At 32.3% G+C, this 15,599-nt stretch overlaps 1 protein-coding gene across 2 annotated transcripts; it reads left to right on the top strand.

The window, feature by feature from the left end:
* Nucleotides 1-580: 580 nt before the first annotated feature.
* LOC123712984 lies at nt 581-15,252 on the top strand. 2 transcript variants are annotated; one of them, XM_045666423.1, is made up of 11 exons: nt 581-973; nt 4,416-4,478; nt 5,271-5,437; nt 5,878-5,998; nt 8,076-8,197; nt 9,212-9,389; nt 10,529-10,704; nt 11,243-11,383; nt 12,121-12,292; nt 12,530-12,616; nt 13,865-15,252. In XM_045666423.1, the coding sequence occupies exons 1-11, from the start codon at nt 794-796 to the stop codon at nt 13,955-13,957; spliced, it is 1,500 nt and encodes a 499-aa protein (XP_045522379.1). In that variant the 5' UTR covers nt 581-793; the 3' UTR covers nt 13,958-15,252. The 2 variants fall into 2 exon arrangements, with proteins under 2 accessions (XP_045522379.1, XP_045522380.1); XM_045666424.1 differs by lacking the exon at nt 581-973 and adding an exon at nt 2,784-2,906.
* Nucleotides 15,253-15,599: the final 347 nt, after the last annotated feature.

The following is a 15,599-nucleotide window of genomic DNA, read 5'->3' as shown; positions in this document are numbered from 1 at the left end:
TATCCTCGCATTGATTCATTAAAATACTAAAATTCTTAAAATTCTTTAAAATAATAATTAACTAATATTTTTTTATCTTTTTTTAGATCATTATAATTTCGTATAATTATATAATAACGTTTAAAAAAACTAGATTAAATTAAAATATCAAATATTTAAAACTAGAGCTCTTAACTAAAAAAACTTTTCGTTAAAACGTCCAAAATATAACATGTTTTTAAAACTAGCCATTAAAAATGGCCATAGTTGTATTGAATAACTGAATGATTGCTAACAGCAGATTTTGAGATCACTCAAAAACATGGGATATAAACGCCGTTTTTTCTACACTGTCGAAACATTAATTGGCCGTTGACTACCAAACAGCGTGAGTGTCTTTTCGTAGCACTGTCATGGCGTCACTTATTGTATCCCGCCTCACGCCTTTTGGGCTTAGGCTACCGACCGTCGACACGAGCTGTTGCATATTCATACAAATTTAGTTTCCGACTTTCTACATACTGTTAAGCCATTTTGTCTAAGCCCCCGTGTCATTTTGAATTTTGAAGTTGACTTTATTGTTAGCAATAAGACAACTAAATTTGGCAGTGACATAGTAATCACCTTCTCCAGATGATAATGATAAGTGTCCATATTTTGCTGTGATATATTGTTTGATGACTGAGTTGTAGTTACTGAATCGTCCAATTTTTTTAAATTTTACCCATGTATTGTTTATTTTACTCTTAGTAATTAACGCCTTTAAAAAAGTTTTCCTATATTATATGGTATACGGTAGTGGATCTTGTGAGATATGGGAAACCATAATAGTCACGACAAGCCTAGCACAGATGGAAGCGGCAGTGGGGCTAGTACACCTCGAGGGTCGACTCGTGGAGCTAGATCGGGTTCCAGCGGAGAGCTACAAGGTCACACAGATAAGCCGGAAGCACCTGCGCCCTTGTCGCTCGTGCCTGTAGAAAAATTAGGAAAGGTAGGTTACCCTAATTTGCATCACATTATTAATTGCCAATCTACCAATTCTTATTTATTAGTATAAAATAATGAAATAAGCATTTGAAAAGTTACAAGTCTGGAAATTTTTCCTTTTACTTACTTATATAACTTTTAATTCTACAAAAAAAACACTGACAATAAATTCTTGCATTGTTTATAAATTCTGAATTATCTGTATGGAAGGATTACTTGTTTTGGATTTAATTTCATTACTAACATTTTGTTTGATATGACCCTCTGAATTCTGAAATTATTTCGCTTATTATAAGAACTTAAGTTGATTATATCCTATATCTTAAATTATGAGAAAATTGTATCTATAACATTGGTTAAGTGTAAATAAATAAGGAAGGAAATAATTTAACAAAGTCATGCATTGTTGCTAAATAAGTTTATCCTTAAACTGACCTGTGATGCAATTGATTCTGATTTATAGTGCATGCTAATTTCTTCAATAAAAACTTAATAACTTTAATTAGTAACTATGATTGAAAAAGGAACTAAATAAAACTGCAACAGATACAGAACAATATTGACACTTACACACAGATAGGAAACTAAACCACAAATGTCTCCATGTCACTAATTACACACTATCATAGGTTTTTGAAATAAAAACAGTATCTAAGTGTAGATCTGTACTATTGTACAAAAAAAAAACTTTATCTAGATGTTAAAAAGAGATCATTTAATTATAAAATAACAAATCAATAAAATATTGCTACTGCTATATTTAGATGGTTGTAAATCTAAAGTTAAACTTATACATTGTAAATGCATTAGCTACTTACATGTAGGCCCATTGTATTCTTAAGTAAACATAACATAAACTTAAAACAAAAAAATATTTTATCTTATCTTTACTCTACTTATAATGACTATAGAGTCATACTAATTAGTAAATCTTGGCTGTTTAGCATTTCTATAACCTGTTTTTACAGCCATTTAGGCATAGTATTTACTTTAGCTTGCCAATAGCTTACCAAATAAAGTATAGCAAACTATACAATATGTGTTACGGACACATACAAAGTATGTAAAAGACTTTTCTCATCAGATATCAAACCTGAGATTTTTAAACAGCTAATTTAATATAGCCTCGATAACCCAATTACCAACCAAGGAATAATGACGGTTGGGCAAACAATGTAATGTTAATTTACACTTAGCAAACATAAAATGGTCACATGATGGCACGGTGGTGGTGATGAATTGTGTGAAATATTTGATAAGGAAATTCACATGACAAACACGCGCCGTAGAGCTTAATATGCCTCCAATCGAAAAATAATTTCTGTTCATGTTTTTTTCCAATTTCGAGTTTCATAATAAATGGCGTCATACTTGCGTTTCACGTGCCTGGTAGGTCCTCTGCACAACTGTATAGATGCTATCAGATAATATTTTTATCTTGATTATATACACAGATTATAACGATAGAAATAATCTTTCTATATACATATATATTTTTTTTTAATGTGACGATTAATGATCGAAAATCATATTGAAGTATTTGAAACATTAAACAAATACATTTAACATTAAGCTATAAATGTCCATACATAATCCTTTTAAGGATGTTGTCAAGTGAAGATTGGTGGATGTGTTCTTCAATCTTTGATATTGATTTCCTCACATTTACTATTCATACGCCATAATAAATGGAATCAAATTGTAAGGTTGCAATCAGATTATTGAACTGCATGCCTCCAATCAAAGTCGAATTAAATCACGATTATAAGAATCAATAAAACAAGCGGGTAATCTTATCGGATTTGTCGTTTGTTTGCTTAGTTGCGAATTAGAACGCGATGGGATTGCCCGCAATCTCTGAACTACGGTTCACCATCGTTGGTATACAGGTTCGAAATTTAAAAAGGAAGAAACCATGCATAAAACCCACTTGTAAGGTACGATAACCCTTTAACCTTATATCATTTAAGTTAAGGATTTAAGTTTGACTATGACTTCGGCATTGTTGCGAAACGAAAACATCGCAACTTACCTGAGGTCACTAGTTTAAAAAAAATTCAAGGCTTATTGCTTTGTAGCAATAACGTAATTTAATCCACACATTTTCTAATGTATACAATCTTTGTAAGAAGTAATGTACGAATACAGAATTATGTTAATAAATAACTTTAAAATATCTTTACACGCTGTAAGAGATAGTTTTTTTTGTTTTTTACATTGAAAAGTGTTTTTTAATTTGAATAAAATCAAATATATAAATGTAAATCTCTGCGTGTTGAGCCACAAATTATTCTAATTGGTGGATCTATAAAGATTTATGCTCGGTGAATTCCCATTATCGTTTATGATATTTTGTAAGCTATCGATAATAATCGCCATTCATAATATACACAAGCAATGATAATCTAGTTTCTTGAACGATATACTGCAAGTATGTTAAAGATAGCCGCTAATTCTTTCCAACTCTGAAATTATCTAAAATATTTGTAAAAAAATCAGTCGCTATAAACGACTTCAGTGGGTACATAATTGATCGCATGAAGATTAAAGAGTAATAAACCTTCACTGCTCTATGCTTTCGTAAATTACTCGTCAACTAACCCACTTGCATAAAGTCAAAACTATTGCCATAATATAATATTTAAAAAAAAACTAACCCACTTCTTAGTGAAAAAACCCATAAACATAACAATTCCTTTGTTACTGTAAGCAGGTCCCAAAGGATGCGGTGAAACAAATTATTGTAATAAATTAAACCCATATACCTAAGTTCGGACTCTTCCTATGTGTACTAGGAAAGTACTGGTACTCGAGCGCAAGTGCCATGGAAGGGAAGTTATTAAAAAGAAATCTTCGTATCAAATAATATAATTTATTACTTACATTAACGACTACTGAATATTAGTTTTTATTGTAATGATCATTTGTATATAGTGTAATTCGTTAGAAATAAAACCCTTTTTATTGTTTTTATTTTTTAAAGTTGATTAAGTTTTTGATTTTCGTCCTTATCAGATGTAAGACTAAGCCTTAGTTGAGACAAAGTCATTACCACGCATCGATCAAGATTAGTTTACTTTTGTAATTAAACATTATCGGTCAGGCTAATTAGTTACATAAAATGTAACTATTTTACTGTCTTAATCTACAATCAGGACAGATTATAGCGTTGCAAAATAATATCTGTCAAACTAAATATAACTTCACTGAAGGGCATAATAGATAAGAGATTGTCATATTTTGCTCTGTTGTTAAAATTGCTTTCTCCGAATAACGGCGAAAGTTGCGTCAGATGTTTTGCGCCGGATTTAAATTTCGAACTTTATCGCATTATAAAATTATCCTTCTGCGTCTACTTCCTGGTTGGATTTTATAAATACAAAAGCTTCGGTTAGAATAATATTCATGAAATAAATGATAAGTAATTTTAATGTGTTGCCTTACAGTTGCTGGCCCAACGGTCACAAAAGGAGGATGGTGTCAATGGTGTCACAGAAAATTCTTTTACGGTAATATTTTAATTTTGTTATAATCACCGATAAAATAAGTTGAAAATAGCTTGTCGCTAAGGTGTTACGCAATTGTCGTAGAAAGTAATCACTTTTAATACCAAATAATTTGATAAAATCTGTAAATTGAAAGTTTATCTGACATAAATAGTTCTACCTTTTGCTCCTATAATCAAAATATAAATACTGTAGTTAACTCAAAGTACACTTTTTATTTCTTAAACTAAAGGTAAAGAAAGCACCAAAAAGCTACTAAGAGGTTTAAACTTGTCGCCTGAAGGGCTACACCACAGTAAAAATATTTAATTCCTTATAAACTACAGAGTTAAAAAAAAACAATTTATACCTTATAAATAATATTACATCTATCTTAAATTTTTAGCGCGAAGCAATCACATCCCAGATTGGCAAAAAAATCCTTTTAAGGGTCTTATAATGGAACTACAATAAGGGAACTTCAGTAAAAAAAAACTCTCTTAATTTACATTTACAACCAGTTCTCAAATCAATGGCGTAGACAAGAAGAACTGACAGTAAACCCTTTTAAATCGCGAAAGTTTATTTTATGTTTTCTGCAAAGTGTTTGTAACCTGCAACCATTACAACGCGTTAAAGCAGTTAATTATTGTAATGAATTAAGAAACCAAATGTTATGTTATGTTATGACCAATTCTTTTAGTTATTCCTGGAAATCTGTGTAATGTTTTTTGGAGAGAAATTGGTAAAATATCCCCTTACATTCAGTATCGTGTAATTGGTGGAACCGACAGCTATATGAATAATCTGTTACAGAAATATCTATTTCCTCGGTATCCGGAGCTGGCCCGTCAGTTCTATTGGTATATCCACAGGCTGGGCAAGTGCAAGAATAAGCATATCCCCCTAAACACTTTCCGCCACCAATGCGAACGGATCCTAGCCATACTGGATGACAATATTATTATTGATACATATGTCAGGTAACAAGAATAATACAATAACAATAAAGCTAATAAACTCTATAGAATATCTTCAGATACATTCTTTGGATATAAGAACAGAGAGAAAAAATTTACTACCTATTAAGGTCGGTCTGATTTCTGTATGTTTCGTGATCATTTGTTTTTTCTAAAAGGCAAATACGTAATCAGCCTTCTGTGTCCGACACACGGTGTGACTTTTTTAATCTAAGAGCGGTTTCCACAACATCTTCCTTCACCGTACGAGCACATAGGTTAAACTACATAGGTGAATAACCGGGGATCGAACCTACGACCGAAAGGACAGTCGCACGCTGAGGCCAATACTGCTCCTATAACAACGGAAGAAATTGCCTAAAAAATTTAATACATAAATTTAAAATATGATGTAGAACATTATAGTTATATCAATTTATAAAACTTCCATATTTAATTTCCAGAATGTTCTGCACGGATCCTGAAGAAGCTAAGGTAACCCCAGAAGATTTGCGTAGTCTACTTTATGTCAGCTATAAACTGTCTATGGACTACTATCCAGAAGGACCCCAGACCTGTATGCAGGTAAATTACTAGTCTAGTTCAAATACAACTCTTTCGTTTACTATGATAGTGACAGAGACGGCATGTTCCAGTATATTCTAAATTTGAATAGATTTGCTTACATCAAAATCATGTCATGATTATGCGTTTGCTTTTAAAAAGCGAAGTACTGGCACATACCAAAAAAAAAACAGTAGTACTACAACCTTTAAGGTTGGGCCTCGGATGTCTGTCTCTGTTTTAATAGACAATACTGTTATAACGTTTCTTTAGCCAAAATGGTGTCGCACCAGTCCCTGTAACGTATGTCTGTATACACGTAAACAAACAAGTTTTTTACGTGGTAATTATCATGTTTAAATTAAACATATATAACAGTGTAAACTATATAACGACATTCTCTATAATGCCCTAAAATGCAGAGAGTTGTCGTTATATGGAGAGAACAAAAACGATAATCCATGACTCCTACTTATCAGTCATGGTTAACAACAGTCCACACCTACAAGCAATCCCAATTTGTAATGGGGCTTTTAAACGGGCCATCTTGCAAGACAGTGACCCGGCAACATTTCAAGCAATAGCAGCCACACTATGCAATATTGCAGTAATGTCCCGGCCATATATATAGCCAAACATGTTTTGTATAGATAGACACTTATGGCCGATATTGCCACGATGGGTGGCCGGACGATCGCTATAGAGGCTCCTAAACGGGCCTTGTTTTGCTGCAATTGATGGCTGCAACACAGTGGCCCGGCAACATTGCAAACAATAGCAGCCACACTATTGATGGGTTGCAGGACGATCGCTAGGCTATCGAATTCAACTGCAATATTGCACAGCCTATTGTTGTTTCAGTCACTCTCTTTGTTATGGCACAGTGTATCCTTTTTTACGCGACATGAAGTTTGCTATGAGTGAAGTGTGCCTGTTGCTATATTCTGTGTTTTGAAACAGCTGCATTCTGAGGTTAGGCTACTACTAATGACTACTACGTGGTCTAACGAGACAATTATTGATTTCATTAATTTAATTGTTCCCCAATCTGAGGATAACGCCATTGGAGATTAAACCCAGTCAAATAATCCAAAATGATGCATCAAACTGAAAATTATAATTTTTAAGGAATAACAAATTTCTTACTATGCTTAGCCACTAATTGTTATTACTAAATACCTATTATTATTAAATTTAAAGAGTACATAATAAGTACTCCTTATTATTAACATAATTAATAAACCTATGTCAACTTACCTTGATGTATTCTTTTAATCCTTCTATAATAGCTGCACACACCTCTGGAATAATAGTAGAAATCGAAACATCTGACACTCGGAACATATACATCAAACTTTTAAATGAATTTCCAGTTGCCAAAAACCGTAGAGTTTTCGCCAATCTCGTGGTAACAGGTATTGCTATTCTAATGTTTGTATCATTTCTTTTTATTTTTGGTCCAATCTTTTTCAAAAGGAAATCGAAGTCGCCTTTTGACATTCTAGTAAAGGTTCTTGAATAATTTATTATCAAGGCTTATTTCTAGACTCAAATTGTCTAGTATCACACCTATTTAGGTAAGGTCGAATCCACAATCTCTACTTTTTCTGTTTCTTTTTTAAAACAATATAATTTGCTGCGACAAGTGTGATTTCGTCAACCATTGTTGACGGTTTGTGTAGCCCGTTTAGGAGTCTACATAATGGGCCATACTATTGCAGACATATTGCAGCACATTGCCGAACCATAGATTGCTCGGCCTTCAGCTGCATTAAAATATTTTTGTGACAGCCTGGCATTTTGTTGCCAATTGGGTAGGCATCAATTGCAGCAAAAAAGCCATCAATATTGTTTAAATATAAAGTCCTTACGTCTTCTTTCATAACTAATAATATTAAGATGTAATATGTTTACGTACATATTTTGTTTTTAACTAGCTTATCCCTTTGTTTTCTTTTGATGTCTTTGTTTGTTTTTTTTCGCGTGTAGTTTCTCAACCCTTTACTTGAAACTGGCATAAAGTCAAAACTATTGCCATAATATTTAAAAAAAAATCCTTACGAAATAGAGAACTTATTTTAAATACGGTTCTTTACAGATAAACAAGACGTTAAATGCGGTAGTCAATGGATGTTACAATAAGAAGGAGTCACACAGTGTTGGATTTGTGGTACGCTGGTTGGAGGAACATTGCCATCGACTCATCTTTCCTGTACATAGGTATTTCACTCTATTACTTAACCTTTTTAAATGTTACGATTAATTTTTCTCTTGGCCTACAACCTCTGTCTCCTTTGCCGATGAGTAGGGATGTCTACCTATTTAAATTTAATGACGTGGAATAAGTGATACTTGTATCTTATGTTCCATAATAAAAATATTTTTAATCATTGTTAGAGCAAGAACAATTGATTCTTCTTTCTGTGGCGATACATTGAGGGTTTTAAAAACTGGAAAAAAAATTAGAGGCTTTTTTAAACAGGCATGAGGCTTATCTGATGTTAAGTGACTCAGTTGACCGTCGACACTCAATGGTTTAACTTGGACTTAACTTTCTATGACAATCACGTGTATAAATATTATCAAAATGATCATTCATTTTTCTTGGTGTGTTAATCGGGTCCGTCCAGTCCACGAAAAGGTTGACAATTTTCATCCCAAAGTTGTTTGGTGACTTTTAAGTGTTTAAAATCATACAAAAATTACTTTGTAAAATATAATGTATATATATATATATAAATGTAAACACATTTCGACCTGTAAACATTATGGTGCATTAATTATACATTGAAAACTTATATAGAGACGCGAAATTAACTGAATGTCCTTTCGTTATACAGTTGTCGTTATATGGAAAGAAATATTACATTGGTCAAGGCAATCAAAGTTTCAACGTATTAGGAAGTTATATATTATAGATATAAAGCTATAGATTCTTTCTAAAAAATCCAAATTACTTTACTAGATACGTTATTAACACTTGTGTGATGATGTACTGCGATGTTGCGGGCTACTCGATTGTGAGGAAGTTGCATGAATCTCTTAGCGCTGCACCTTTTCAAGTTTTCATGTCATTTTCACACGTGTATATGTTAGAGAGTAAAAAATAAAATAAAAGACGATCGTGTTCGTAAAACAATTTCTGTTGACTAATGAATAGGTAATGTAGAATCCGCGTTTATAAGGTCTGCGAGTGATGTTCTATGAAGTTAACATTAGTTTTGGTTAAAACAGATACTGCGTCCACTTATTAGCCACTCGTCACCGTGAATTGGAATCCCAACTGGAGTCCAGTCCCGGTGAAAGTGGAACTGGAATTGAGTTGGCCACGCCCGTATTGGACCGAGTGGGACCACGTGCTGCATTATTGCCTGTTTCTGCTGCTTGGCTGGTCGCTGCAACATTGTCACAGGTATTTTTAATTACGATCATATGACTGAACTAGGTATATGTATTTTACTTTAAACACTAGAATAGGAATTATTTAATTGATTACATCTTAGTTATTTTTAAGAGCCCAGAAGACAAAGTTTACAAAATCATAACATGTTTCATTCAATCCTTTATTTTGTTAAAGATAATAATATTCTTTCAAATGTTTTGTTTTTTTATAATTCTGTAAATTTACTATAAGTACTGTAATGTATAAGCTTCAATTTGTCCACTATTTTGTCTCTTGTTGCAAAGCTATTCCAGAGTGGTAAGAAATATACATTATGAATATGGTTATAATTTATATTTGTTATAAGGATTTGGAAAGTAATTCTTAAATTTTTGCCAATTCAAACATTGAACTTTACATTTATGTTAATTGTTGTTAAACAAAACGAATTTTTGAGTAAGGTTCATTTTTAAAGCGATATCTCGTAGAGATTTCTATACATTTCGAATTAGACATAGAGAAGTTGAGACATAACATTTATTACTAACAAAACACACGCACAGAAACACATAAAATAACATTAACCAAAAAAATAAAATGACTAAAAAAAGAATAATAATTGAAAGATAACAATTTTTTTTAAGAAAAAGGTTTAATTGTGTAATGCGTGTGTGCTGTGGTTGTAATTGGCCCTGGCTCAGCATTATGCTGAGGAGCAGAGTTGTTCCACAGCGCTAGACATTCTGCCAGAGACCACAGCAGCTAGTTTGCGCCTCAGTCGCAAAAAACAAATAAGAATCTAATACTCAGTAGAAACAAATAGTAATAATAGTAAAAGTTAGCAGTGTAAGCAATGAAGAAAAAAAATGTAAATAATATTAAATTAAAAATAAGAATTATTAGTTCGATATTTCTTAGTTTGATACAGCTGTGACATCCATCGTCATAATTTGTAACTGAGACTTACGGATACGAAAGCAATGATTTGTCTATTTACTTTAGTTGTCTTTGCCTATAGGAACAAATGATTTATTTTTATCTTAACACGTCAATTTCCCTTAAAATTGTTCGTTACTGCTTTTTCAATTTGCACCAATGAAAAGGCTAGTGCGGTGAATTAAAATACTTGTCTCAACTTCTCTTTGACATATAATGTTAAAATTTTCCAGTTATACACCCGCCCGCTAAAGCCTCCACCGGTAACAACTAGTGGTGGGGGCAGCGCGAGCGCAGCCTGGATGTCGAGACTAGTATGTGCGTTGCCTTCACATTGGGTGCCGCTTTACTCATCTAACGAACACGGCCTGGGAGCCAATCGTTTTTTGCATCATACGCTGGCTTATAGGTGAGGTTTTTAAAATAAAATGGAAAATATTATGCTTATAAATAAGGATTGAGAAGTCTAAAATGGGACGGGCTATTTGAAGACAGCGCTTTGTATACAATATAAATAACTTCCTAACGATCTTGTTACAATTGTAAAGATTTTCAGTTTATAATTGAAACACCTTGCCAACCCTTAGCTTTTCTAATATATTGATTTCCCAAAATTAAATATACTAGACACTTAAAGGAAACATAACTTCATAAGGGCTTGTTTATCATAGAAGATAAATATGACAAATGTTTCACGTCTAACCTGTTCATCTATACGCTCACCATTTGATAATTATGAAGGGTCGGTTTTATTTGACGAATCGTTCATTGACCACTTGTGCGGCCTTTTTAGTTAAAAATTAATGTAACGTCTCTTGAGTAAAAGACAAAACGTCAAATGTACTCTTTGGTTATTTTCCCTTGTCCATAGAAATGTTTCTTTTCATATAACAACTCTCTATAAAGCGAAATGCCCAGTCCCTATATAGCTTAAATTATAATTCCAGAGGTCCTACGCTAGTGGTGGTGTCTGGAAAGGCGGAATGTGGTGAAACAGTAACAGTGGTGGTGGCGTCGCCGCAGGAGTGGCGGGAAACGCATCAGTATTGTGGTGGACCAGACTGTGCCCTAGTACAGCTTTATCCAACGTGAGTAAATATCTCCAACACATTTAAACCCGAAAGAGGAAAAAAAATGTTTTTTTGTAATTACCAATAAGATTGCAGTATCAATGCAAAATAGGCTAAATTTTCTTAAGAAAACTATTAAACATTCTTAAACTTGCTCTGCTCGTCTATTTAAAAAACGGCTTTAAAATTTGTGCTGGATTAGGCCATTTATTATAACATCACAGTATGACCGGGTTGAGGTCGGTGAAAGCATTGGGCGCGTTAATAATTGAAACTATTTTCTTTTTAAGTGAAACTTGTAAAAAAAATATCCTCACATTTTTTGGTTACGCGTTACATTTTTCCGTTACGCGCCATCTTTTTCTTGTCCCTACCATGGTTGATTCGAAGAGATACGAAGCCATTAATAACAGAAATATATAATAACCTTAGTAGTAATAAGGTAAAATGAAATAATAATTGTATTATTTGTATTCATGTCTATGATTAATGATGAATAAAAGCATTTTGTTAAACTTAATCATTATTCAAAAAACAAGGTCATAAAAAAGTTTCACTTACGTACACGTACACATTTTTATTTGTATTGTATACGTTTACTGCCATGTTTATAACTGTCCATATATCGTTTTTGGTATAATGTCGGCATAAACATTAACGGCATTATTGCATATTGTTTATAACGACATCTATCGAATTGTTTTAAGTGAGTGCTGCCACCAATAACTTGTTAATAATTGTAAAAATGATTCCAGGTTCTCACTGGTTGAGCGCGGTCCTCGAATGCTATACCTTAACACGTGTATACGCGGCTACCCAAAAGGACTTCGCGCTGGTGCTGACCCTCGATCGCCACAACTTTCTGTTAACGAGGGCTTTGATGGCTTTACGTTTAAGGGAGCGCCTTATCCACTTAATGCTATTGAGGTATAACTACTTCCTTAAGCATACAGTTGATTTATGGTAATGTACTTGAAACGATAAAAAAATCAGTTTCTGATTTAGTCCACTATGAAGTTCATGATTATGGGAAAGTAAAAATTCTATATGTGTAAGTTATTATGTTGAAATTATTAATGAAAGAATAATCATAGATATTTTTTCCTAATCCTTAATATAAAATTGAAATGTATATAATAACTTTTGTTTATAATATCTAAATAGGTCTGGGGTTGCGGCGACGGTGCATTACGCGAGTCACAGTTGGACGTCAAGAAGTGGCAAGTAAAAGAGGCTGAGCGGCATAGAAATGTAAATACACTCTACGATATAAAAACATATATATCCTTATAAATTAATATATCAAATGTTCTTTACATGTAAATTATTTAAGAAATATCAAATTATCATACTCAAGTCAATCGCATTTACTACGGCTGTGCTTGAATTCTTTAGATAGAACATAGGTTACATTTTATAGATCTAAACAAATAATTGTTGTAAAATAATAACTTTATAAGGCTCGATCCACACTATGATGCTCTTCGCGGTCCGATGTTGCTCCGGTCTCGGTTCGACCAAATCTCGCTGTGTCTACACCACTAGTTTCAGAATCAGTCTGTCTCGATCGATGGTCGACATAGCACGTTTCTCGCAATAATCCTATAAATTTTACTCGCCAAAAAATGCCATTTAAAGTCAACTATTACTTTAATTTTAAAAAGTTCGCGAATTTAACCGTTTCGTTAAGAATAGAATAGAAATATAATAATGGGGAAAATATAATATTTATTACTAACAAACCACACACAGAGACAAACACAAAATAATAATAAAAAACATAACAAAAAAATTGAGGAAAAAAAGGAATTAAACAAAAGACGTATATTTTAAGTGTGCGTGCCATGTAAGTGGCCCTGGCTCAGCATTATGATGTGGAGCAGATGTGATCAGTCTGCCAGAAACCAGACAGTTAGTTTGCACTTTAGACGCAAAAAAAAGAAAATTATGTAATATTAACAGTGTAAGTAAAGAAGTCTTGGAAGATCTGTGTGTATTTATTATTCATAATTACATTTTATAAATGCCACGATTTATCACTAGACGTGACTAAGAAAAAAATGTAACAACTTCCATCACAACTGAATAGAGACTGGAGTTGAAATATGTATTAACACTGTCTGTACAAGTCATGACAGGTCAGATCTTTCCAGTTAAATATTCTTTTCGAACAACCGGTACCGCACGATATCGAATCCGAATTAGAGTGATATGACAGTGAGAATACTCTGATAGTTTCTTATCTAAGAATATTTTACCGGACCGGGATCGTACCGAGATCGAACCGTGAATGGCATTATAGTGTGGATTGATCCTTATGAATGTCCCTTTGGCTGAATCCTACAAAGTTTGGTGTCTTTAAAGACATTGTCTATAATTGTGTACAGCGCCATGTCTGGACAAAATTAAACAGCCTATTCAATAATATGGCTTTTAAACCTTATAACATAAACATGTATTGATTCTTGCCTATATTATTTTCTTCATTGTGCGTTTCAGGTAAAGATATCGGCAGCTGATTGGATCGAACATCCTGATAGATATTTACTTGAAATGGCCGGCCGCCCTCAGTATAATACAACTGCTTCATAGGGAAATGGACTAACGGTTAATACAACATTTCATTGTTAGCGCATTGACCTAATTTTGAGGATATACATTGAACTTATCCTCAAAAATCGTGATTGACATTAAAATATGTACTTTTCAGCTTTGAAATTTAACATAGATAAATGTAATGATTAAAGTGCCTTTGAGGGTCTATTAAATTGTTTTTATATTCAACATTAGATATTTTGTGTCCCCAAAAACTACATTCAAAAAATATAATGTAGTTTATTTGACCGTTTGCTTAAAAACTCAGACTTTTTTTAGGTTAGGTATATATAATATATACCAGCATGTTATTAAACATTTTTTTTGTTGTTGTAAAAACAAAGTATTTGTCCATAATGCGATTATAAGATAAATCTCTTTTAACTTGTCATGGTTAACATTTAATACTTAAACGGTATATTGTTTTAAAAAATTATACACATTGATAAAAACATGGTTTGTATAATTAGACAGTATAGTACAGGTAAGTTCATATAAAGGTCAGAATAAGGATACAAGCTTCAAATTGTGGCTTTGAATGTGTGCCAATGTCAATGAGTTATAATTACAATTAAATATTTGTTAAAAAAAATCAAATACTTACAAAAACTTACAAAGCCTCTAAACTATATTTTATCTTTACAAATGTTATTTCTTATTTCATGCTATACTCGTCAAGTCAATTGTGTGAATTGTTCATACTATGTAAAAGACAGTCTTATGTTATTTAAGTGTATATGAATGATAATTAATGTGTGTAATGTTTTACTTCTAAGCCCATTCTGTATATTTTATAGCCGTTTGCGTTTTTGTGTTCTGAGTATTGATAGCAGGAAAAAGTATTAATTAAATACAAATGATGAGAATCACACTTCTATGATGGTATTATTCACTAATGTGAAAAATAAAATTGTTATTGATACTAATTATGTATATTTTTTATTCAATTTTCAAATGCTTAATACGTTAACAATGGCTTTACTTTCAAAACTTGTATGGCTATCCACTATTTTCCCTTACAACCTTTATATTTAACTTGAAATATAACTGTTGTTATTTGTAGGTGCTTACAGTGTTCATGTCATGTTTGGTGCTCTGGTTTTTACATAGATATCAATACTTTTTTTTTAAAATTGTATTTGAATGTGAAATCTGTGATTGAATGTTAATTATGAAACACTTTTAATATTATTTTAAATATGCACAGGTACTTATCTTAGTACAGATAATTAATCTATTACAATTTGCTTATGTACACATTGTATTATAATTGTTTAAGTAAAGTATTTTAATAGCTATTTGTTTTTTTTCATCCCCCTGCATCTAACATAACATTACTTTAGTGTAGTGTAATTAAATACTGTTTCACTCTATTGTATTTGCTATATCATTATTCTGGAAGACCAACTGGAATTAGATGCAACTCCCCTGACAATTGTAAGTTTCTACTTGTTGTATCATTAATATATTGCATTCTAATGAATATTTATCAATAATAAAGTATCAATAGGAATTATACTGGTTTCATCCTTTTTGAGGATGATATACCATCAGATAACATATAATGATTAAATAAATAAAAAAATAGCCATTACTTAAATAAAATAGAAGATATGACTTAAGAAATTGAAATATGAAG

Source organism: Pieris brassicae, chromosome 8, assembly GCF_905147105.1.
Source record: "Pieris brassicae chromosome 8, ilPieBrab1.1, whole genome shotgun sequence".
Taxonomy (NCBI): domain Eukaryota; kingdom Metazoa; phylum Arthropoda; class Insecta; order Lepidoptera; family Pieridae; genus Pieris; species Pieris brassicae.
The sequence above is the reverse complement of the archived record's forward strand: the minus strand, read 5'-3'. Positions and strand labels throughout refer to the sequence as shown.